The sequence below is a fragment of the Schistocerca nitens genome, chromosome 4 (genome assembly GCF_023898315.1).
Source record: "Schistocerca nitens isolate TAMUIC-IGC-003100 chromosome 4, iqSchNite1.1, whole genome shotgun sequence".
In the NCBI taxonomy this organism is placed as follows: domain Eukaryota; kingdom Metazoa; phylum Arthropoda; class Insecta; order Orthoptera; family Acrididae; genus Schistocerca; species Schistocerca nitens.
Window position 1 is genome coordinate 969,143,218 of NC_064617.1, and position 25,062 is coordinate 969,168,279.

At 43.6% G+C, this 25,062-nt stretch overlaps 1 protein-coding gene across 3 annotated transcripts in view; it reads right to left on the reverse strand.

The window, feature by feature from the left end:
- LOC126253658 (histidine--tRNA ligase, cytoplasmic) overlaps positions 1-25,062 on the reverse strand; it is a 74,195-nt gene that overhangs the window by 39,109 nt on the left and 10,024 nt on the right. For all 3 annotated transcript variants that reach the window (XM_049955173.1, XM_049955172.1, XM_049955171.1), the window contains one exon: positions 743-955. In XM_049955173.1, coding sequence (XP_049811130.1) covers positions 743-955 — 213 coding nt within the window. The remainder of the gene's footprint in view (positions 1-742; positions 956-25,062) is intronic.

A 25,062-nucleotide genomic window follows, 5' to 3' on the forward strand; every position in this document is an offset into this window, starting at 1 on the left:
AAGCAAAAATAGAACAATATGATGTAATCACCCGAAGAGCACTTCATATCTTATGAAAGTACTGCATCTATTGCATAGAGATGGGTAACAAGTATTTCATTCCAATACCAGATGACCTAACTGTTTATGGGCCTTGTGAATTACCACACACTACAGTTTTATAATAGTAGCAAGTTACAAGACAGTGGGACTGACTACAATCATGAACTTCTCATAAAAAGACAACATGCTGCTAGAACAAACACGACACAGTAACTTCTTGATATTATGTAGGATGGCCTTCGATGCCAGTTGCGAACGATATTGTTATGGTGTTGTGTGGCTAAATTTCTGTTATTACAAGATTAAGACAATCTACAGGCAGTTCAGTTACAATTTGTGGAGGTCTCTGAAAACCTTTCTTTAAGACTGTGTACATAAAGAATCCACTACAGAAACCAGATGGTAACAACATAATTTTTCTTACAAAAAGTACCACAATGCATCTGGGGAGCAATGAAGCTGGATTAGCAAGCTGCATCCTCTTGACATATTTTACTTACTTAGCTTTTCAACATAATAATAATAAATTGTTGCATGTACATTTGGTTTTCATGATGCACCAACAGTTTTTAACATCACATTAAAATGAAGGAATACTAATGCTTCTAGAGTGAGGGAATGTCACATAAAATGTTAAATGGCCCAAAAACTGAAGGAAGGTCGGTAACGAGTACTCCAGGAAAAGTTAATCAAAATTCACCTTGAGTTCAAAAACAGGTGTATCAATAGTTTCTGCTCCATGTCTTTTGAACACAGCAATGATTTTCTCAAGAACACTTGTGCGAAGTGCCATGTGCTCGGGTCCATAATCTCGTGTCCCTTTTGGCGTCTTCAATGTGAACTTAGTATTTGCATGTGCATCCTCAGGTCCCTGAGCAGTTCCCTTTGGCATTTTGTTTACTGCAAGTGATCCCTGAAATCAGCAGAGAAATCAAATGTTATATTTCTCTCTCTCTCTCTCTCGCACTCTCGTACACACGCATGCAAAATATGTATATATTTTATACAAAATGGACTACAAGTTGGAGAACTGGCTTAATATTAACTAAGCACTGTTTGTAGAACAAGAAGCACATGCAATAACATCAGTTACAATAACTTTAGTTGTCACTTGTTGCCCTCCATTCCCTCCTGCAAAATTTACACAAGTTCATGACAAACATTACAATGCCAAATTAAATAACAGTTCTGTCTCCAAACAGATTTCCCACATCATAGTGTCCTCTATCATCTTCTCTGAGTACTTAACGACTATGCTAACATGCATTTTCTCTGATTACACAGATGATAGGACCTTTACAAACGTGCTGAATGGCACAAAACAGCAAAGAAATTAGCCAAGACCACTAAGAAAAACTTCTCATTACGAAGTTCAACATGTAGTATATACATTCTAAGGCCTATTCGGCAACATTAAGTATGTACACAGCAACTTTAAAAATCAATAACACCCTCTCACACATCTTTTCTAGGAATACCAGTAGGAGAATGTTTCGTTCTCCCTGCACTAATGTTCAATGCATACAATAAGAACATTGTGAGGGAAGTTCTTGAAGACTGGTAGGATAGCATCATTATAGGTGGCAGAAAATTTAATTCAGGTGTGCAGATGACACTGATAATTGCAACAAACATCAGCTGGAAATCATTATATGAAGGTTGGCTGAGCGAAGCATTGAGTATGGTCTTCAAATCGACAACACAAAAACCAAAGTGATGCTTGTAGATCACCCTAATGACAACAGACCTGACATCACAAGAATTCCTGGCTATGAGGTCATCAGTCATTTTGAATATTTAGTATTTGTTTGTCACTGATACTAGGATTAAAAGCTTGAGATCAACAGGCAGTTTTCAATTACAAGAAATTTTTCAGTTTAACTTGCTCTCATCTGGAAGGACACCTCCACCATTGTCAAGACAAGATCATTCTCATTCAAACTCTTAATCTTGTAAACTTGGACAATGAGAACAGAGGATCATAGCAAGACTGACACTCTCAAAATGTAGTGTTATAGAAGATTACTTGGAACACCATGGACAACACATCGAACTAATGAATCTATTCTGAGGCAGCTTGGCATCAGACTAAGACTGATGATTCTTGTCGACCATAATCATTTGAACGATTTTGGTCACACTGCTAGAAGGCTAGTGGCAATGCAACAAACAATCATAAAGGGACCAGTTGACAGCCAAAGACCTAGAGGACGCGCATCGTTGCAGCGGATACAACAAATTAAGAGATTGACCAGAATGAGCTGATAGCAAGCAAGTCACCATGCCAAAGGCAGAGCTTTGTGGAGGTCATCAAGGAGCTTACCATGTGATGTCACAAAAAAACCTTGTAGGGTTAGTCCAAAGAGAGAGATTTTTTCAGTGTGTGTGACTTTTAGCACAAACCAATTAGTATTATTAAAAGCCAAAATTAAAGACACATTACATAGCTCATGAGCAAATAATGTTATTAATCTTCATTAACTGATACATTTCATTAAGTACTAATCTGTAAGTATCGTTTTAAATTTAAGACTAGAAAATATCTACTACTTAATTCTACACCTACATTTATAATTCAGAAGGCAACATTACGATGTATGGGAGAGAGTACATTAGGTACACCTTTCATTTCTGCCCTTCCCTGCTCCATGTTCAAATGGTGTCCAGGAAAAATGTCAGTAAGGCTCCATATGAGTTTGGTATTCTAAGATTTTCCCTTTACAACCATTTCATGATACATGGGAATTAGTGTATGCAGCTTAACTTGTCTTGAATTGTACACTTCCATAATTTTAACAGTAACTTGGCCATGGTACACAGCACCTGTTTTAGTGTCTTGCCAAGGACATTTGGTGCTTATCTCAGAGATGCTCTTGTGCGTACTAAATGGACCAGCAATCGGACATGCTGTTCTCCTTTGGATCTTCTCTATATCCCGTGCTGGCCCTACATGGTAAGCATCCCAGACAACAAGCAGTCATGCAGCAGATTCTCAGGTGTCAAAAGTTACCAGCATTGCCATTTGCATCATGCAGAGTATAAAGTTCATGCGAAGTGTTTAATTTATTATATTTTTCTGTTTGCAAGTAAGGAGCAACTAATTTTTGACAGTATTTTCAATTTCTTTATTTGTTTTGCATTTGCAAGTGCTAGGTTCAAGAACAGCTTTCATGAGTAGCTACAGCCAGATGAAGTGGCTGTTGAACACTGGAGGAGTGGTTTATGAGTGAGGCACAACAAAAGTGTGCTTTATGGGTATATCTGCAGTATTGTCCACAAGATGGAAGAGAGAATTCCAGGAGCAACTGGGAGCACATGCTGCAGGCAGCCACAGGTCACCACTCATGTCGACATCAATGACAGCTGTGATTATTTACAGTGACTGGTGGAACTGATGTACTACTCACTAATGGGTTCAAGTGCAGATGTCAATTTGCAGCATCATTCTGGCATCTGATTAGGGTCCTCTGGTCTAAGGTTGAGTGGAGCATCTAGTTATGTGATCAGCTCGCACAACTGGGTGAAGATTGTAAAGTCATCACCGATATGTCGTTTGCACTAGGCATCAGAAATGGCTTCTGAGAGGATACAGTAAGGTTCAGGCAGTAACCTCAAAATGTAGGGGAAAGGTCACCAGTGACAGTAATATCCACTGCAGCTACATTTATACTGTCATTGAGGGTGTCCTGGTTACATATGAAAGGGCCACAGCAACAGTTCACACCACAGTTATTTTCATGTTCCATGGATCATTTTGCATGATAAATCATCATGATGTGGAACGAGTCATTTTACATTCATATTGCAAATTAATTTGTACATCTGTTTGTACTCTAAACATCACCACGTTATTATTCTTATTTTTTTCCCAAAATGAAAACAAGATATACAGACTGAGTTAGCAGTTCCTACCCACAACTTTTTACACATTACAAACATAGAAATTCTTCTACGAAATAGGAGGACTTGTCAAGGAGAAACTTTTTCAATTTATTTTCAAATTTTACCTTGCTGTCTGTTAGACACTTTATATCACTGGGTAAGTGGTTGAAAATTTTTGTCGCAACAATGTGCACCCCTTTCTGTGCTAAAGACAACCCTAACGTTGAGTAATGAATGTCATTTTTTCTTCTAGTATTGTAATTATGTACCTCATTGTTCTTTGTGAACTGTAGTGGATTATTTACAACAAACTTCATGGAGGAATAAATATAGTGTGAAGCAATAATCATAATGCCCAACTCCGTAAACATATGTCTAAAAGATGATCGCGGATGAGCACCACATATTATTCTTACAACACAATTTTGGGCAATGAAGATCTTGATGTTTAAAGCTTTCCCGGCGTACTGATTGTTCCATAAAAACACGGGAGAACTGCCGGATATCAGTAACTTCCTGCCACGATATTTCGGCGCAGTCTTCTGGCCATCTTCAGGTGAATGCCACTGTAGTAGTACTGGCGAGTACGCGCTGAGCTCCGCTATTTAAAGCCTTCTGAGGTGACATTGCGCATGCGCAGCTCAGCTTGCGCGTTCATAACGGCTCCGTGCGCTGCGCCTCGCGCCCTCCACTGTGAAAGCCTGGCGTATCTGTGTCAGGTCGATTTCCATCTTTATGCAGATAACTACGTCGACTACGAAGTTTCTCTATAACATGATTCCAAGCAGAGTTCAGCTGATAACCGCTATCTCGACTGATGAGAGTCTCGTTGTCAGACAATCTTATTTCCACAGATTCATTGATAATCGAGCTCCAAAAGTTTGATGTATGGGCCAAAATTTTTGTGTCGTCGTAATTCATGGAATGGTCTGTGGAAATACAATGTTCGGCGATTGCGGACTTGGTGGGTTGGAGAAGGCGAGTATGCCGTTGGTGTTCCACAATGCGTTCCTGCACAGTTCGTGTTGTTTGCCCTATATATGATTTGCCGCATTCACACGGAATTTTGTAAACCCCTGGTTTACGCAGGCCCAGGTAGTCTTTAACGGATCCCACCAGTGATGAAATTTTGGAAGGAGGGCGAAAGATGACTCTCACTTGATACTTTCTCAATATTCTGCCTATCTGTGATGAAATATTCCCAATAAATGGTAGATAAACAGTCGACCCGAAGGCCTCTTCCTCTTCCTTGTTCCGTCGTTTGTATGTCTTCATCACTCTGTTCACTTGCCTAGGTGAAAAGCCATTCTTCAAAAATACTTTTTGCAGGTGTTCCAGTTCCGCTTGAAGACTGTCAGCGTCAGAGATAGTATGGGCACGGTGGACCAAGGTTTTGAGAACGCCCATTGTTTGTGCTGGATGGTGGCAACTAGTAGCTTGTAGATACAGGTCTGTATGAGTGGGCTTTCTGTACACCGAGTGACCAAGTGTGCCATCACTCTTCCGTCGCACCAAGACGTCTAAAAATGGCAGACAACCATCTCTCTCTATCTCCATGGTAAACTTTATGTTTTCATGTATGGAGTTCATGTGACGTAAAAATTCTTGGAGACGGTCCAGACCATGAGGCCACACTATAAAAGTGTCGTCAACGTATCGCCAAAATACTGTCGGTTTAAAACTGGCAGAGTCGAGTGCTCTCTCCTCAAAATCCTCCATACAAAGATTGGCTACCAGGGGAGACAAAGGACTCCCCATGGCGACACCATCAGATTGTTCGTAAAATTCGTTGTTAAATATAAGATATGTAGAGGAGAGAGTGTGCTCAAACAACACTGTAATGTCTGCACCAAACATATTGCCAATGAGGTGTAGTGAGTCCACCAGAGGCACCTTTGTGAACAGTGAAACCACATCAAAACTGACCAATAAATCACTACTTTGCAGTTGTAGTGACTGAAGTCGAATGATAAAATCACCAGAATTCTTTATGTGATGTGCACACTTGCCTATCATTGGTTTGAGTAAAGATGCCAAGAATTTTGCTAGGTCGTAGGTGGCTGCTCCAATGTTACTCACAATTGGACGTAATGGCACATTTTCCTTGTGGATCTTAGGCAGTCCATATAGCCTAGGTGGAACTGAACTGTTTGGTTTCAGTCTCTTGATGACCTCCTTCGGTAGAGAACTATTTGATAAAAGTTCTGCTGTTTTTCGCACTACTCGACTTGAGGGATCCTTATCGATTTTGCGATACGTTGAATCACATAATAAAACATTGATTTTATTAATATAGTCATCCCTTGGTATGAGGACAGTAGCGTTTCCTTTGTCAGATTTTAAGACTACTGTATCCACATCTGCTCGTAATTTACGGAGGGCTATCCTCTCCGTGGGCGAGATGTTATTCTTCATTGGTGCACCCCTGGTCAATACACGGCAAGACTCTCGACGAACTTCCTCCGCTTCATCTGTATCAAGACGGCGTACAGCTTCTTCGATGGCACTGATGAACTCCACTAGCGGCGGTGAAACAGGTGTGGGAGCAAAATTCAGTCCTTTTGCTAGCACAGACACGGTCGCGTCATCTAAAGTTTTCTCTGTCAAATTAACAACAGATCGTCGAGTTGGAACTTCCTGCTGCATCTGTTTAGAAAGTCTGTCAATCTTGGCAGTTTGCCTTGTCACAGCTTTATCATGGCTCCAGTTTGCTTTAGCCCATGTCACACCATCCACCCAGTCCCACGACAGAGAAGATAGTCTTGCTGCCAATTCCAAATGTATGTGGAACATGTCCTTTGACACAGAATCCAATTCACGCCGAGTAAAACGAATCCTTTCTCTCACCAAAGCCATGCTTGCTTTACGTTTGATGTTGTTCGCAGCAGTGGTATTTATGAAATGCACAATTTTGGCAAACGTTGGAATAATGCCCTTGTCTCTGCAACTTAATAAGAATATCAACGAGCTCAGCAGCCTCGCTCTTCTTTCACGTAACTTGTCGAATCTTCGAATACATTCCATCACTTCCTCCCCGTAGAGTTGCTTGATGTGATGTTTAAAGCTTTCCCGGCGTACTGATTGTTCCATAAAAACACGGGAGAACTGCCAAATATCAGTAACTTCCTGCCACGATATTTCGGCGCAGTCTTCTGGCCATCTTCAGGTGAATGCCACTGTAGTAGTACTGGCGAGTACACGCTGAGCTCCGCTATTTAAAGCCTTCTGAGGTGACATTGTGCATGCGCTGCTCAGCGTGCGCGTTCATAACGGCTCCGTGCGCTGCGCCTCGCGCCCTCCACTGTGAAAGCCTGGCGTATCTGTGTCAGGTGGATTTCCATCTTTATGCAGATAACTACGTCGACTACGAAGTTTCTCTATAACAGGATTCCAAGCAGAGTTCAGCTGATAACCGCTATCTCGATTGATGAGAGTCTCGTTGTCAGACAATCTTATTTCCACAGCTTCATTCCCGTTCATTACTGTTATAGAGAAACTTCGTAGTCGACGTAGTTATCTGCATAAAGATGGAAATCGGCCTGACACCAATACGCCAGGCTTTCACAGTGGAGGGCGCGAGGCGCAGCGCACGGAGCCGTTATGAACGTGCAAGCTGAGCTGCGCATGCGCGATGTCACCTCAGAAGGCTTTAAATAGCGGAGCTCAGGGCGTACTCGCCAGTACTACTACAGTGGCATTCACCTGAAGATGGCCAGAAGACTCTGCGCCGAAATATCGTGGCAGGACGTTACTGATATCCGGCAGTTCTTCCGTGTTTTTATGGAACAATGAAGATCTTCTTTCTTAAAGATGAGTTACCCCAGAACATTATTCCATATGACATTACTGAATGAAAATAAGCAAAATATGTCAACTTACTGATTTCTCTCTCCCCAAAATTTGCTATGATTCTAAGTGCAAATGTGGCTGAACTAAGTTGTTTTAAGAGTTCCAAAATGTGTTGTTTTTCCAATTTAAATTCTCACCAATATGGACATCTAAGAATTCTGAAGTTTCCACCCTTTGTATTATTTCATCACCACATGTTACACTTATTACTGGTGCAGTACTGCTAGAGGTGCAGAACTGAATATGATGTGTCTTGCTGAAATTCAGGGTGAGACCATTTGCAGAAAACCAGCCAATGATACTTTTGAGAACTTTGTTCACCATTTCTTCCATTTCTGTATGTATACTGGGTGTGATTACGATACCGGTGTCATCTGCAAAAAGAACTAATTCTGCTTCTTGTATGTTAGATGGTAGATCATTTTACATACATTAGAAACAGCAGTGGACCTAAGATTGAGCCTTAGGAAACCCCATACATGATTTCTCCCCAGTCAGAATTGTGTCCCTGGATTCTGTTGATTGAATTACTAATGAGTACAACTTTCTGCATTCTTTTGGTTAAATATGACATGATCCATTGGTTGGCTATACCATCAATCTCATAAAACTTCAATTTATCTAGGAGTATACTATGATTCACACAATCAAATGCCTTTAATACGTCACGGAAAATACCTACTGGTGCTATTTTGTTATCTAATGCTTGTAATATATGGTGTGCAAACACGTAAATGGCATTCTCAGTAGAGCAACCCTTCTGAAACCCAAACTGTGATTTGCTGAGGATATTATCGTAGACAAGGTGAGATAGTATTCTAGAATACATCACCTTCTCAAAAATTTTGGAAAAGATGTCAGCAGTGAAACAACTTGGCAGTTACTGACGTCTCTCTTATCACCTTTCTTAAAGAGGGGTTTCACAATGGCACATTTTAGTCTCGATGGAAAAATGCCTGGAGTTAGTGACGCAGTACATATTTCGGACAATACCAGACTTATTGTATGGGAACAAATCTTTAGTACTCTATTGGAAACACCATCAAAACAAGAAGAGCTTTTATTCTTGAGAGAATGTATGACCCTCTTAATTTCAGAAGTAGAAGTTGGTGGTACATTCATATGATGTAATTATATGAGTGTTACTTCAACATATTTCTGTGGTCTTTCTCTTGAACTGTTGGTTCCTATGCTTTCTATTATGTTTAAGAAATGATTATTAAATACATTTGCTACCAGTGACTTATCATTTATAACCCTTCCATTCTATTCAATAGTAATGTTATCTTCTTCTGTGGTTGGTTGTCCTGTCTCTTTCTTCACTATATTCCATATTGCCTTAACTCCGTTGTCAGATGTACGGGTTTCTGACATTATGTGCATGTTTCTTGATTACCTGTCTTAGTAATTTTGAGTATTTTTTTTCCCCCTCTCCATGGCTGTTTAATGTCCCTTCTGCTTAGCTTATGCAGAAAGCTATTTTCAAATACTGATATGAATTTATCAAGGAATAGATTAAATTTTATATTGGCATTTGGTCTTTATAAATTTCATCCCAGATTGTTTCTTGAAAAATCCACTTAAAAACATTTGCCCTGTAGTCATTAACGATTCTGACTGACTTTCACTGAGGTGTATCCACACTGTAAGGCACTATGTCATTTATCCTGACTAACTGTGCATCATAATCAGAGAGAGCATTTGTTACTGGGTAAACAGTTATTTTCTTGGTTTGTGCCTCATCAAAGAAATCATCATCAATTAGGGACCTACTGTCTTTATCCACCCGTGTTGGAAAGTTAGCTACTGAGAGCAAATTGTAGGATCCAAATAAGGATTCCAGATCATTTTTCCTATCGGAACCCATTAGAAAATCTACACCGAAGTCACCACAGACTATTAACTGCTTGCTGATCTCTGACAGACAGCACAGTAAGGTATCCAGGTTCCTCATAAATGATTCAAAATTTCACATTGGGTATCTATATACTGATACAATTAAAAGTGAACTGCTTTTCAGCATTAAATCACAAGCACACACGTCTATGTGCTTATCACTACAAAATCTACTTGTGGCAATGCTATTGAACTTATGTTGTCTTAATATATGCAACAACTTTTCACATATTAGTTCCGCATGAGTAAGCTGTTAGACTATAATCTTTTATATGTAACTTATCTAACCCTGTAGTTATGTGGTGTTCAGACAGGCACAGGATGTCTATCTTTTCCTCTAAATTTTGCAAGCAGGCAGGAAGCTCTTTCAACCATATTACTCAATCCTCTAATATTTTGGTGGAATAAGCTAACCTTACTTTTCTGTGCATTCTTGTGGGGCTTTTCTGTTATAGTGACTTCTTTCAAAACTGGCTGCATGAAACTTCATTCTAACCTAAAAATGGTGCCCCTCTGACACCAGTAACCACAGGGATCTTTTATTGTGTGATGGTGGCCCCCCGTACATTTTCTGGAAGAAGTTCAGCCACCTTATCTTTCCCTCTCCTTTTCAGGTGCAGGCCATGTCTAGGATAACCCCATCTCCCAATTGTAGCAACGGGCACTGCACTCATATCACTGCACAGGATCACTGTCAGTTAAGGTGGGGATGGAACAATAACTACAAACATTAGTCTGATAGAGTGGGGGTTTCTGGCACCTTCATAGTCACTAGGGTAGCAATGTCTTATTTTTTACTTAAACAACTTTTAATGGGTGAGAATCATGTGGAGGCTTTTCTGCTGTGGGTGTAGGAAGAGAGGAGTGGGCAGCTCTGGAGTCCACAGTATGTGGCTTCTTCACCCATTGGTTTGTGTGGGTTTGCTGATTTGTAGGAGAGGATTCCTGAAAGGAGGCCCTGTCACCAGCAGATACCAGAAGAGGATTCTGCTCTTCCAATTGGGTGCTTGGAGTGGTCCCCAAAGACTGCTGGAGGAGTAACAACAAGAAAGAGCCTATTACCCCAATGTCCTAGTTTATTCTTGCGACTACCAGATATCGACATCAAGGTAGTAAATATGTCAGGTACTGCTGATGACAAGGGCCGTGGTACTGCCAGAAGCCGATATCAATGAGACTAAATACAAACTATCATTTTTTCCAAGTTTCAATATATGAGAGGTGACCTGTGTCCTTGAGTTCCTGGATTTTTCAATCGTTCACTAGGATAGCACACTGAGGATTGGAGAGGGTGGTGGTTCCCACAACTGACACAGATGGGTGGTAGTACACACTGGGAATTTTCGTAAAGCAGCTGAACACATCTCCACAAATCAGGTCATGTATACATCAGGAAGACCTATGCCTGAAGCAGTAGCATTTAAAGCACCGCATCGGGGGTGGGAAATATGGCTTCACATTGCAGTAGTACATCATGATTTTGACCACCTCTGGAAGTGGATCCCCCTGAAAAGTAAGGATGACTGCACCGTTGTCAACCTTGTTGTGTGACGGACCTCGACCTACAGGATGTACAAAGTGTGCCCCTCACATCTCCAAGAGTTCACACAGTTCATCTGCCTGCACCATGTTAAGTTTCTTATTGGGCGTTATGGTAATGCATACATCACCAAGTTATTTACAAGAGAGTAATGCTCAGGAATGGGTCATCATCATATCATCATCATCATCATCATCATCATCATTTAAGACTGATTATGCCTTTCAGCGTTCAGTCTGGAGCATAGCCCCCCTTATAAAATTCCTCCATGATCCCCTATTCAGTGCTAACATTGGTGCCTCTTCTGATGTTAAACCTATTACTTCAAAATCATTCTTAACCGAATCCAGATACCTTCTCCTTGGTCTGCCCCGACTACTCCTACCCTCTACTGCTGAACCCGTGAGTACCTTGGGTAACCTTGCTTCTCCCATGCGTGTAACATGACCCCACCATCTAAGCCTGTTCGCCCTGACTGCTATATCTATAGAGTTCATTCCCAGTTTTTCTTTGATTTCCTCATTGTGGACACCCTCCTGCCATTATTCACATCTACTAGTACCTGCAATCATCCTAGCTACTTTCATATCCGTAACCTTAACCTTGTTGATAAGGTAAGCTGAATCCACCCAGCTTTCGCTCCCATACAACAAAGTTGGTCGAAAGATTGAACGGTGCACAGATAACTTAGTCTTGCAGAAGAGAGTAGATCGTAGCTGGGAGCTCACTGCATTAGCTTTGCTACACCTCGCTTCCAGTTCTTTCACTATGTTGCCATCCTATGAGAATATGCATCCTAAGTACTTGAAACCGTCCACCTGTTCTAACTTTGTTCCTCCTATTTGGCACTCAATCCGTTTATATCTCTTTCCCACTGCCATTACTTTCGTTTTGGAGATGCTAATCTTCATACCATAGTCCTTACATTTCTGATCTAGCTCTGAAATATTACTTTGCAAACTTTCAATCGAATCTGCCATCACAACTAAGTCATCCGCATATGCGAGACTGCTTATTTTGTGTTCACACATCTTAATCTCACCCAGCCAGTCTATTGTTTTCAACATATGATCCATAAATAATATGAACAACAGTGGAGACAGGTTGCAGCCTTGTCTTACCCCTGAAACTACTCTGAACCATGAACTCAATTTACCGTCAACTCTAACTGCTGCCTGATTATCCATGTAAAGACCTTTAATTGCTTGCAAAAGTTTGCCTCCTATTCCATAATCTCGTAGAACAGACAATAACTTCCTCCTAGGAACCCGGTCATATGCCTTTTCTAGATCTATAAAGCACAGATACAATTCCCTGTTCCACTCATAACACTTCCCCATTATTTGCCGTAAGCTAAAGATCTGGTCCTGACAACCTCTAAGAGGCCAAAACCCACACTGATTTTCATCCAATTGGTCCTCAACTAATACTCGCACTTTCCTTTCAACAATACCTGAGAAGATTTTACCCACAACGCTGATTAAAGAGATACCTCTGTAGTTGTTGCAATCTTTTCTGTTTCCATGTTTAAAGACTGGTGTGATTACTGCTTTTGTCCAGTCTGATGGAACCTGTCCCGACTCCCAGGCCATTTCAATTATCCTGTGTAGCCATTTAAAACCTGACATTCCACTGTATTTGATGAGTTCCTATCCCATTCTACCTCGAAATCTGAAACATTACTGATCGCATTTTCACCTACATTGACCAACTCTTCAAAATATTCCCTCCATCTGCCCAAGGCATCCACAGGATTCACCAGCAGTTTTCCTGACCTGTCCAAAATACTTGTAATTTTCCTTCTTACCTCCCTTTCGAAGACTGCTAATTACACTCCAGAATGGTTTTCCAACAGCTTGAGTCAAAGTCTCCAACCTGTTTCCAAAGTCTTCCCAAGATTTCTTCTTGGATGCTGCAATTATCTGTTTGGCTTTGTTTCTTTCTTCAACATAACTTTCTCTGTCTACCTGAGTTCTAGTATGTAGCCATTTTTGATACGCCTTCTTTTTCCTTTTACAGGCTGCCTTGACTGTGTCATTCCACCAAGCTGTTTGCTTCATCCTACTTTTACACACTACTGTTCCAAGACATTCTTTAGCCACTTCTAGTACTGTGTCCCTGTACCTTGTCCATTCCTTTTCCAATGACTGTAATTGACTACATTCAACTAACTGGTACCTTTCTGAGATAGCTGTTATGTACTTGTGCCTGATTTCCTTATCCTGAAGTTTCTCCACTCTTATCCTCCTACATATGGACCTGACCTCCTGCACTTTCGGCCTCACAATCCCAATTTCACTGCAGATTAAATAATGATCAGTGTCATCAAAGAATCCCCTGAATACACGTGTGTCCCTCACAGCCTTCCTGAATTCCTGATCTGTTATTATGTAGTCAATGACAGATCTGGTTCCCCTGCTTTCCCAAGTATACCGGTGAATGTTCTTATGTTTAAAAAAGGAGTTTGTGATTACTAAGCCCATACTGGCACAGAAATCCAAGAGTTGTTTCCCGTTCCTGTTGGCCTCCATATTCTCTCCAAATTTACCCATAACCTTTTCATACCCTTCTGTTCGATTTCCAATCCTGGCGTTAAAATCACCCATGAGCAGAACACTGTCCTTTTCCTTTACTCTAACAACTACATCACCAAGTGCCTCATAAAAACTATCCATCTTATCTTGATCTGTCCCTTCACAATGCGAATATACTGACACAATCCTAATTTTCTTGCTAGACACTGTCAAATCTATCCACATCAGTCGTTCGTTTACATACCTTATTGCAGCTACACTGGGTTCCATTTCTTTCCTGATGTAAAGCCCTACACCCCATTGTGCTATTCCTGCTTTGACTCCTGACAGGTAGACCTTGTATTCTCCCACTTCCTCTTCTTTCTCACCCCTTACCCAAATGTCACTAACAGCTAAAACGTCCAGCCCCATCTTACTTGCAGCCTCTGCCAGCTCTTCCTTCTTCCCAGAGTAGCCCCCATTGATATTAATAGCTCCCCATCTCGTTACCATTTGTTTGCCAAGTCGTATCTTAGGAGTCCCTGGTTTGTCAGTTAGAGGTGGGACTCCGTCACCTCCAAAGGTCCGAGGCATTTTGCTCTGATTGTTGCCAGCATCATATTTAAAGTACCAGGGAAGCAGGTCGCTAGCCTTACTTGCCCCGAGTCCCATTGGGTTTTACCCCTAACGGCTGAGGGACTAAGCGGTGGATTTGGTAGTCTTTGCCGTATGAGCACAAAGGTGACCACGACTCAGAATATGTCCGAGATGCCCAGCCTTATTCCAAAGTAACTGGTATCCCGACTGTCGGGACCACTTACTTGGCCACTCATATGTTGCCCGTGGTTCATGAACTAGGACATGACTACAGGAACCCATACCATGAACCACTACCAGGAATGGGTAGGATTTGAAACTTCCTGGCAGATTAAAACCGTGTGCCGGACCGAGACTCGAACTCGATAGCTCAACAAATATGTTTTCATTATTCTCCACAGAGAACACTGGCTCAGCAGAGAGAAAGGGTCCTCCAACTGTTAGGGTACAAACTGAATACTGAAGGGAGCGTCTGCAATTTGCTTGATTTTACTTTCCTCCAAATTTGTGGTTAAGGGGAAAAAGTTTCTAGTTGTAATTATCTGCACTGAATTGCAGTCAGCTTGATGAGACTGTCGGGTCTTCACATCCACTGACTGATAATTCTAAACGTTTCATGATGCCAAAAAAAAATATCCATCATGTTGCCACCTACTCTGAATGATGGCTCTCCCCACAGGTTCCACCTATCCAGGGTAAACACCACATGGCATGACGGCCAGAGCCCAGAGTCCTGGTGACCATGAATGGACAGGCACCTACTCTTCAGCTTCCCCGAGGAGGTGAAGCTCCGGCCTCAGCAGTGAGATCCATGCGTTGGCATGGGCTACCACCTTCAGATATGTCATGACGCGCACACGGTGGCTACACTGCTTGATGTTGGGCAACCTTCCTTATATGGTCCTGCACACTTTTTACAAAGTTTTCGAAAAGGCGGTTGTCAAACCCAGATGTGGAGATCAAACATGAGTTAATCAAAATATGTGGCATAAAACAAAGGGAACAAAACAGAATAAGCCATAATCGACAACCTTTGTGCAAGCTCAGTTGTCAGCAGGGTCTCTGTCCTAGATAATAAGCATGAGAAAAGTTAATTGTCAGAGCTTAAAATTACAGCATTGAAATAGAAAAAGTACTGCAATGACTTGGACACCATGTTTGCTACAAGGGTACTCACTACAGAATTGTGAGCTCTGTGGGAGTTTATTTTCCTTAAGAGGGCCACACACATTCAATATTTATTTCGCGATAATATTGTGTCAATATATTTTCTGCAAGTCCAATGCTGAGAATGGCACAATACTATAGCACAATATTTACGCCTAGATGTGACAGTTACTGCCTTTGCAGTGAATATGTTGGCATCAGATGATATAGACTCCACATGTATCGCAATTGCAGATTCTAATGTGCTGCAAAAGAAAAGCCAGAAGAAGCAGCAGTGGGGCAGGGGGGTGGAGGGGGGGGGGCTGGAAGGCTTGGAAGGCATTGTGCAACAATGCCATACTAACAGGCTAAGAGAATTTCCAGCAGAGCCACATAACTACTGGAACTGTTTTAAGGATGCAAAGGAATCTTTCAATGAATTTATTAACTTTATTACATCTTACAGACCCAGAAAAGATACTGCTCATATATTAATCAGATTTCACTCTCCACAATGCTGCAAGTGATCTATAAAGCTGACAACAGTAAGCTACATTATTGTAGGGTATCGGTAAGTAGTCCTGTTATACATTTCTGCAATAAATAATTAAAGCTTCTCAAACAAACAAATAAGCAGTTGAACGTATTTTCCTGCATTGAAACACTTTTGGTGAATGTTTCTACAGCTAACTACTGAATAGGAATTAAATATGTAATCAAACTTCTTCCCTGAATGCACTTTGGCAGATGATTCCTTTTATCCATCTTCCCTGGCCTATTCATATTCATTTGGTGCCAGTTGATAGCACATCCGCAAAACCTGAAGTCTCGGCATAAACTGCTTTTTTTTGCAATTACCTTTAGATGGTACAATATATTGAGCAAGTATAAATATTTTTGAAGATTTATAGTCTCTTTCAGTATATAGCACAAATTGTCATTACCACTTTCCAATGGTCATTATAACTGCACAATACTCAGTACCACACAATAAATACTGAGGTGTGAGGAGACCTTTAAAAATATTCTAAATTATACTCCAGTCCACAGATTTTTGTTCCGTAGCTTATTGGTTCGTTGGTTGATTGGGGTTGAAGGGACCAAACAGCAAGGTCATCAGTCCCTTGTTTCAAATGTGGTCCATTCAGACAGTTTGACATCACAGGAAAGTCAGAACAATAAAAGGAAAAAGGCTAAAAATGCAGAAGTGCAGTCGTGTCGTCAATGGTAAAAACAAAATAATGAGGGAAGTCAGCAAGAGAGCAACCCCAAGGCCATGCTAGAGACAGGAAATATCCCCCACCTCTGAAGCAGTAGAGGCAAGACCACCTGCTATTTAAAAGTGTTCAACCGCTAGAATGTAGAAGTGCGTATGGGAAAAGGAGACTAACCAATTCTAAAAAGTGATAAAAACAGAGTAAAAGGGAAAGAAAAGAGGATCTTGGCCAGGGAAGGGAGTCTGGAATCTCCAAACACAGCTTACAGTGGGAGACACCCCAGCCCTCACCGCCCTGACCCAACACCAGAGTGAGATTAAAAACCTTAAAACTGAGAATAAAAACCACTTTCACTGAGGAAACTGAGAACCAGTTCGACCATCCGGGAATCGTCAGCCAACATTAAAGGTAAAGTGCAGGGAAGTCTGTTGTTAGAACACAGAGTCAAAAGAAGGGGGCACTCCACCAAAATGTGGGCTACTGACTGGAAGGCTCCACAACCATAAAGTAGGGGTGGCTCATAACACAAGAGAAAACCATGGGTCAGCCTGGTATGGCCGATGCGGAGACAACACAGGGTGGTTGAGGCCTTTCAGGAGAGGCAGAAGGAAGAACCCCACAGGGATGGTGTCACCTTAATCACACGAAGTTTATTAGACAGGGAGGTAGCCTCCCAAGAGTTGGCCCATGATTGTGCGAAGTGAGATTTGATGTGAAGCCATAAATCCGCTGCAGGAGGGGTTACAGAAAAGTGACTGCTTCCCCAGCAAGCTCATTACCTGGGATACCCACTTGGCCAGAGACCCAAAGGAAGTCAACGGAACAAGCAGCACGGTGAAGATCAGCGAGATGGTCATGGATGGCCGAGACCAAGGGATGGCGGGAAAAACACCAGTCAATAGCCAGAAGGCCACTCATTGAGTCTGTATATAACAAAACGTGGTTGTGCTGGGACTGTTTAATAAAGGTAAAGGCCTGGGAAATTGCCATCAATTCTGCAGTAAACACCCCACATATAGGTGGCAGGAGATGATTTTCCGTGCCAACAGAGGACGTGAAGGCATAGCCCACACGATCAGCAGATTTAGAGCCATCAGTGTAAAACACAACAGCATCCCAAAACTCTCATAAAGTTCAGTGGAAGAAACAACGGGACCCCATTGGAGGAATGGAATCTTTCGAACCTCGGCAGAGATCCATCCAAATTCGGGGCCAAGGAACTAACCAAGGTGGGGTGTTGGGGAGGGAGCGTGGGAGACAAAACAAAGAAGGAAGCTGAAAAACACGGCAAAGAGACGTAAGGCAGAGCCCAACCAGTAAACCCGCCCGAGGGCGGGAATCTGGTGGGTGACGTCCATGGTCTGGGAACAGGATAGAATAGGAAGGATGAGTGTGAGAGGAACGGACACCAATTCCATAAGAAACCAGAAGATGGGACCGCCGAACAGAAAGGGGGGGCAGGGGGGATCCCAGCTTCAACCAGGAGACTATCAACAGGGCTAGTAGGGAAGGCACTGGTGGCCCAACGGATACCACGATGGTGGACCGGATCCAGCAGGTGCACTGTGGAAGGAGCAGCTGAACCAGAAACTTGATAACCATAGTCCAAACGAGACAGCACTAAAACGCGATGAAGGTGGAGAAGGATGGAGCGGTCCGCACCCCAAGAGGTGTGGGCAAGGAAGCGAAGGACATTGAGTTTAAGGAAACATCCTACCTTCAGAAGTCTGATATGAGGCAGCCAAGTGAGCTTGTTGTCGAACAGCCAAGTGAGCTTGTTGTCGAAAAGAAGACCCAGGAAACGAAATTGTGAGACCACAGGTAATTGTTGTGCATCGAGATAGAGTTCCGATTCGGGGTGGATCGTAGTATGGTGACAGAAGTGGACCACCCACAATTTTAAAGGAGAGAATTGAAACCTGTGTGAGAGGGTCCACGCAGAGGCACGCCGTATAGCTCCCTGGAGCTGCCGCTCTGCAGAGGCCATCGAAGAGGAACTAACCCAAATGCAGAAATCATCCACATACAGAGCAGGGGCAATAAAAAGACCAACAGAGGCCACAAGTCCATCAAAAGCAATGAGGAAAAGAAGTACACTCAATACAGAACCCTGTGGGATGCAATTCTTCTGGGTCCGTGGAGAACTAAAAACAGTACCAACCCGAAATCTGAACGACCGATGGAACAGAAACTTGCAGATAAAAATCGGGAGTGGGCCCTGAAGACCCCAGTGATGAAGTGAAAGTAAAATGTGATAGCACCAAGCCATGTCATAGGCCTTGGAAAGGTCGAAAAATACTGCAACCAAATCGCGGTGCTGGGAAGAAGCCTGCCGAACTGTGGATTCCACGTGAAGTAAATGATCGATAGGAGACCGTCCCTCTCGGAAGCCACACTGGTAAAGGGACAATAGATCCCGAGATTCGAGGACCCAATTGAGCTGACTGGCTACCATCCGTTCAAATAACTTGCAAACAACCTTTGTCAGACTAATTGGACTATAGCTTTCGACAAACAGGGGGTTCTTACCAGGCTTAAGGACAGGAACTACGATGCTATCCCTCCACTGAGAAGGGAAGTCACCCTAGAGCCAAATACAGTTAAAACACCCGGAGAAGATGATGCTGTTGTGGAACACTGAGATGTTGAAGCAGTTGGTTATGAATGGAGCCTGGGCCAGGGGCCGTATAATGAGAAGAAGAAAGTGCGGAAAGAAGTTCCCTTTCAGTAAAAGGTCCATTGTAAAATTCTGACCGACAAGGGGTAAAACATAAGGCAGAAGCTTCGACCCGCTGTTTCTGGTGAAGGAAAGCTGCCGGATAGGAGGCTCATGCTGTTGCAAAATGGGTCGCACGATGGTCTGCGAGAATCAACGGGTCCATGCAAAGGCCATCTGGGAGGTGAAGGCCTGGGAGGATGGACTGCTGATGCCAACCTTGGAGAGAGCGAAGTGTAGCCCATACCTGTGACATAGGGACAATAGAACTGAGGGAAGAAACAAAGCATTCCCAACACATCAGTTTGCTCTGTTTGATTAAGTAACAGGCTTTAGCAAGAAGGCATTTAAAGGTAATAAAGTTGGCAACAAATGGGTGCCCCTTAAGGTGTTGCAAAGCTCAATGGCGATCACGAATGGCAATGGCCGTACGCCACAACAGGACTTGCCAGCGGCAAAATTGTCCAGATGAGTGAGGTACAGCAAGGCTAGCAGCGTGAACAATCGCGTCGGACACGTCACTTAGGACGTCATCAATACAACCTGACAAAGAGGGAGAAAACACAACCTGTGCAGTGTATAGAGGCCAACTGGCGCATTGGAAAGACCAAAGAGGTAACCTGTCCATCGGGGAGCGGGAAGGAAGCGAGAGAATCAACGGGAAATGGTCTTTATCACAAAGGTCGTCATGTGGAGACCAGTGTAATGAAGGGAGGAGAGAGGGAGAAGAAAGAGAAAAATCAATGGCTGAAAAGCTACCATGGTCGGCACCGAAATGAGTAGGGGAGCCTTTATTAAGAAGGCACAAGTTGTGGTTTGCAATAAACTGGTCTATGAGAAGACCTCGTCTAGATGGAAAGGCACTGCCCCACAAGGGATGATGAGCAATGAAATCCCCGAGGAGGAGGAAGGGAGGAGGAAGTTGCTGAAGAAGGGCAGTTAAGGCAGCAGGTGTAAGAGTCCTGTCAGGAGGGAGATAAAGATTGCAAATCGTGACCTCAGAGTCCAGGTGGACCCTAACAGTAACAGCTTCCAATGTAGTTTGAAGAGGAATCCACGTGCTAGCAACATCTGTATGGACCAACATACAAATGCCACCAGAGGCCTGCAGGGGCCGACCTGATTTCGACAGAAAACACGGAAGCCACAGAGGGTCGGTGAGTGATCGTCAGTAAAATGAGATACCTGTAGAACCAAACACGCTGCAGAGTAAGACGAAATAAGGGATTTCAACTCTGGAAGGTGACAGTAATATCCATTACAATTCTATTGGATAACCACAGAACAATGATTCAAATGGGGGTTGAACAGGGTAAAGCCACTCATGCCGCCGGCTCACCACCTGTCACCTACAAGGAGGGGGCAACATCCATGAACAGGTCAGAATCAGGTTGCGAAGCCGGGGATTGGACCTCTGGTGACACCAGAGGCTCCTTGTCCCGGGACTTATGTTTCTTCTTCTTTTCTGTTTGAGATCGAGGAGGGCTCTGCGGCATGAAGGAGCCGGCGGCAGCAAGATCGGGAACAGAAAGAGATCAGGCGAAACCGTGGTTCTCGCGGTCATCGCGTGGCAGCAAACCTTTGGCCTGGAAGGTGCCGGGAAGGGATATCCCGGGAGGGGCGCCCTTGACTGGCAGACGCTGAAGAAGTGGGACACTTCTCCGGCAGGGGAGGGGGAGCGGCGCCCAGAGGAGAGGGTGTGGGAGTCACAGTGGAGGGGGGGGGGGGAGAGGGGTTCAGGATTGGGGTAAGGAAGGGGGAAGAAGGGTTGAAGATGTAACTGAAGCATAACTAGACATCATGGACACAGGATGAAGACGTGCATACTTCTACGATCCCCAGTATAGATTAAACGATCAAGGGTCTTATACTCCTGTACTTCTTTTCCTTCTTATATACTGGGCAATCTAGTGAATGTGGAGAATGATTGCCATGACAATTAACACACACAGGAGGGGGAACACAAGAACTCCCCTCATGGAGTGGATGTCCACAGTCACCACAGAGGGGCCTGTGAACAGCAGGAAGACATATGTCCAAGATGCAAGCACTTAAAACACCTCATAGGAGGTGGGATGTACAGCTTCACGTCACATCGAGATAAACCATAATCTTTACTTTCTCAGTGAGGGTATCCCCTTCAAAGGCCAGGATAAAGACACCAGTATCAATGTGATTGTCCTTCGGACCCTTCTGAACACGCCCAACAAAGTGAACACCCGGGCGTTCGAGGCTGTCCCAAAGTTCCTCATCAGTTTGAAGGATGAGGTCCCTGTGAAAAATCACACATTGAACCATATTTAGAGACTGGTGGGGGGTAATGGATACAGGAATCGTGCCAAGATGGTTACAGGAATGAAGGGCTGCAGACTTGGCAGCTGAAGCAGTTTTGATCAACAATGAACACTACTGCATCTTGTTCAGAGAGTCCACTTTGCCAAACTTGTCTTCAATGTGTTCCACAAAAAAAAAAAAAAAAAGGTTTGGTATTGGTAAAGTATCCCCATCAGTCCTGGTGCAAACCAGATAGTGAGGGAAAGGCTTCGCCCCTAGCCGACGGGCCTGACCCTTCTCCCAGGGGGTAACCATGAAGGGAAGGCCAAAGGGGCAGGAGGAGCAGCACTAAAAGAATCAGTTCCACGTGGAGAGATGGATGCAGAAGACCAGCCAGAGTTCTGGACCCGTATGCGTTTCATTTGCATAGCGCCCACCCCAATACCTCCCACTCTGATCAGGGGCTCTCCTCACGGGTGCCACCCACCCACAGCAAGGGCTGTCTGGCACGGCTGCCATTGCCGGACGTTTCGATGCTCCAGGATGACAAGCAACCACTCCTAGGCTTACATGAGGAGGTCACAGCTCAGGTATCAGCAGTGTGATCCCTGTGTGTTCAGGGGGCTCAACCAAAAGGGTACATAGCGACCCCACCACACGGGCTGGCTATGCACCCTAGCATCAGACAACATGAAAGAAAAGGTGGAATGAACTAGGAGGGCACACATCGGAAACACTAGATAAGGTGCTCTTTCCCAAATGACTCACACTACAGAATAGAAATTTAGTAATGGAGGTCAAACCCCAGAGGGGGACCAGGTAATGCCAAAAGGATGGGATGATTACACAACAAAACCAAATTGCAAAACCAACATAAACAAGGACACCAAGAGAGGGAGAGGAGAGGGCGAAGGAAAGGAGCAAGGAGAGGAAAGGAGGGCAAGGGCAAGTAAATACAGCCCTGGAAAGAAGGAAGGCTGCAATAGCACGGGGCCCCGTGCTCACCACGCACATATCCCCAGAAGAGTTGTGGACCCCCTGGGGGACTGTAGCTTATTGCTTCTTTCACCTCTGGCAACGATTTGTTCGTAAGAGAAACATAAACCACATCTGACTGTAAAATAGCATCCATGTTTTACTGCATGTTCCCCTCTAACTAGTTGGTTGGTTGGTTTACAAAGGAGGGGGGGGGGGGCAAACTGCGAGGTCATTGGTCCCATATTCCCTGTAGAACAATTACCCAAGGGAAACAAGAAAACAAAGACGATGTACGGCACAACAACAGGAGAAAGGAAGAACCAGAAGGTTCAAAAATTGTTCAAATGGCTCTGAGCACAATGCGACTTAACTTCTGAGGTCATCAGTCCCAGAACCAGAAGAACGACAGAAGGTCAACAAACACTTTAATGGACAAAACAGGACAAGAAAACCACAGAGAGGTGAAAGAAACAAGGAGAGGAGATTAAAAACAAGAAAGCAGATTACCATGGGTGGCTGACCACGAGAATTAAAAATGATAAGCCACCCATTCTGCAACACGATTAAAACCTCCACCCTAAAAGCCCTAGGATGGAGAACACAAGACGGACAAAGGACATGCGCTAAAACTCAGATAAAATGATAAAACCCAACCTCATGAATGAAACACAAAACCAAAGCTGCTGTTGAGGCATTGTTGCCCATCACCAAAGGTAGGGCGTTTGGGGAGTTAAAGGTCCACCGCAGAGCAGCTAAAAGTGGGCAGTCCAGCAAGAGGTGGACGACTGTCATTCGGGAGCCACAGTGCCACTGGCGTGGGTTCTCGTAACGCAGGAGATAACCATGTGTGAGCCATGTATGGCCAATGTGGAGCCAACAAAGGACAACTGATTCCCTGCAAAAAGCCCGCAGGGAAGACTTCCACACATTCGCAGTCTCCTTAATGATATGCAATTTTACGGTATATTGATAATTTTTACTTATGGACCATCTGACAGCAACTGAATAAAACACAATTTTAGTGCCATACGCGTTTTTCCTTTATTTTCTGCAAGGAATCATCAGTGGCCTGGAATATGTACATATGTTAGCTATTTTATTTACATTTTGTCACTGTGCCTATAGGTTATAAACAGTTCTGGTGGTTGGTATTTCCTATTTAGTAGTAATGTTTTGAACTGTACTTACAGGTTGCGTGGACAATTTCTTACATATTACGCTCCTGTTGCATTTTTGGTGTTGTTCTTCTTCTTATGAACGCCAATTTGTGGTTTTTTCCACATTCCACAGCACTATGCACTGAACGCTTGTTTTAATGCAATGTTTTGGTTTCTGTTGCCGACTGTCAAATGTTTTTGCCAAAGATCGAATGTTATTGCCAAACTTATGAGTATTGAAGTATCTGTGGTCTGTCCGTGTATGCATTTGTGCGTGCGTGTGTGTGTGTGTGTGTGTGTGTGTGTGTGTGTGTGTGTCTCTAGATGGTGTGGGGAAGAGTTTTTTTTTGTTTTATGTTATCATTTCCTTTATTAAGTGTAGTAGGGAGCCTGTGCTGATGTGTGTTTGTTCATTTATCACATGTTTGTTTTCTGCTATGGCTTTCTGGATGTGGAAGTTTTCTTGCATTTGTATAAGATGTTTGTCATAGTTGCTTATTGTTGTGCATACTGTTATGCCACTCCGTTCCCCAAGCCGAAAAACCTTGTGGCGTAAGGCAGAAGGCAGGTCAGTTTCAGAAGTGCCCATCTCCAGGAGCGGTTACTGCATAGCCTGTTTGACCAGCCTGTCAGCAAGTTCACTGCCTGGGATTCTGACTTGTCCTGGGGTTCACACAGCACCACTGAACGACTGGACTGTTCCAGGGCAGAGACGGACACCTGGATCGAGCCGTCGGTGTAAACAACTTCAGAGCTCCAAAACACGTCACGAATTGAGAGGAAGTAACAGCGGAGAGCGGTGGGGTTAACAGAGTCCTTACGGCCTTGCAAAAGGTCCAGATAAAGCTCCAGCCGAGAGGTACACCACGGAGGTGTATGTGAATGGACCTCAAGTAGAGGTGGTAAAGGGAAGCACCGAAGTTCGGAGAGAAGGGATCGCACGCATACTGCAATCGTGAGCCACCTGGGCCGTCGATGCGAGAGATGATCTGCCATCGATGGGAAAAGGAGACGGTAATTCGGATGCTCAGGAGAACTATGAATGTGCGCAACGTAACTGGTGAGTAGTTTTGCATGTCGGATCCACAATGGAGGGACTCCAGCCTTCTCCAGGACACTGGTCACTGGACTCTTTCTAAAAGCTCCTGTTAGGTGAACGCCACAGTGGTGCACTGGGTCGAGGAAATGCAACACTGAGGGCGCCACCGAACCGTAAACCAGACTCCCATAGTCAAGGTGGGACTGAATATGGGCT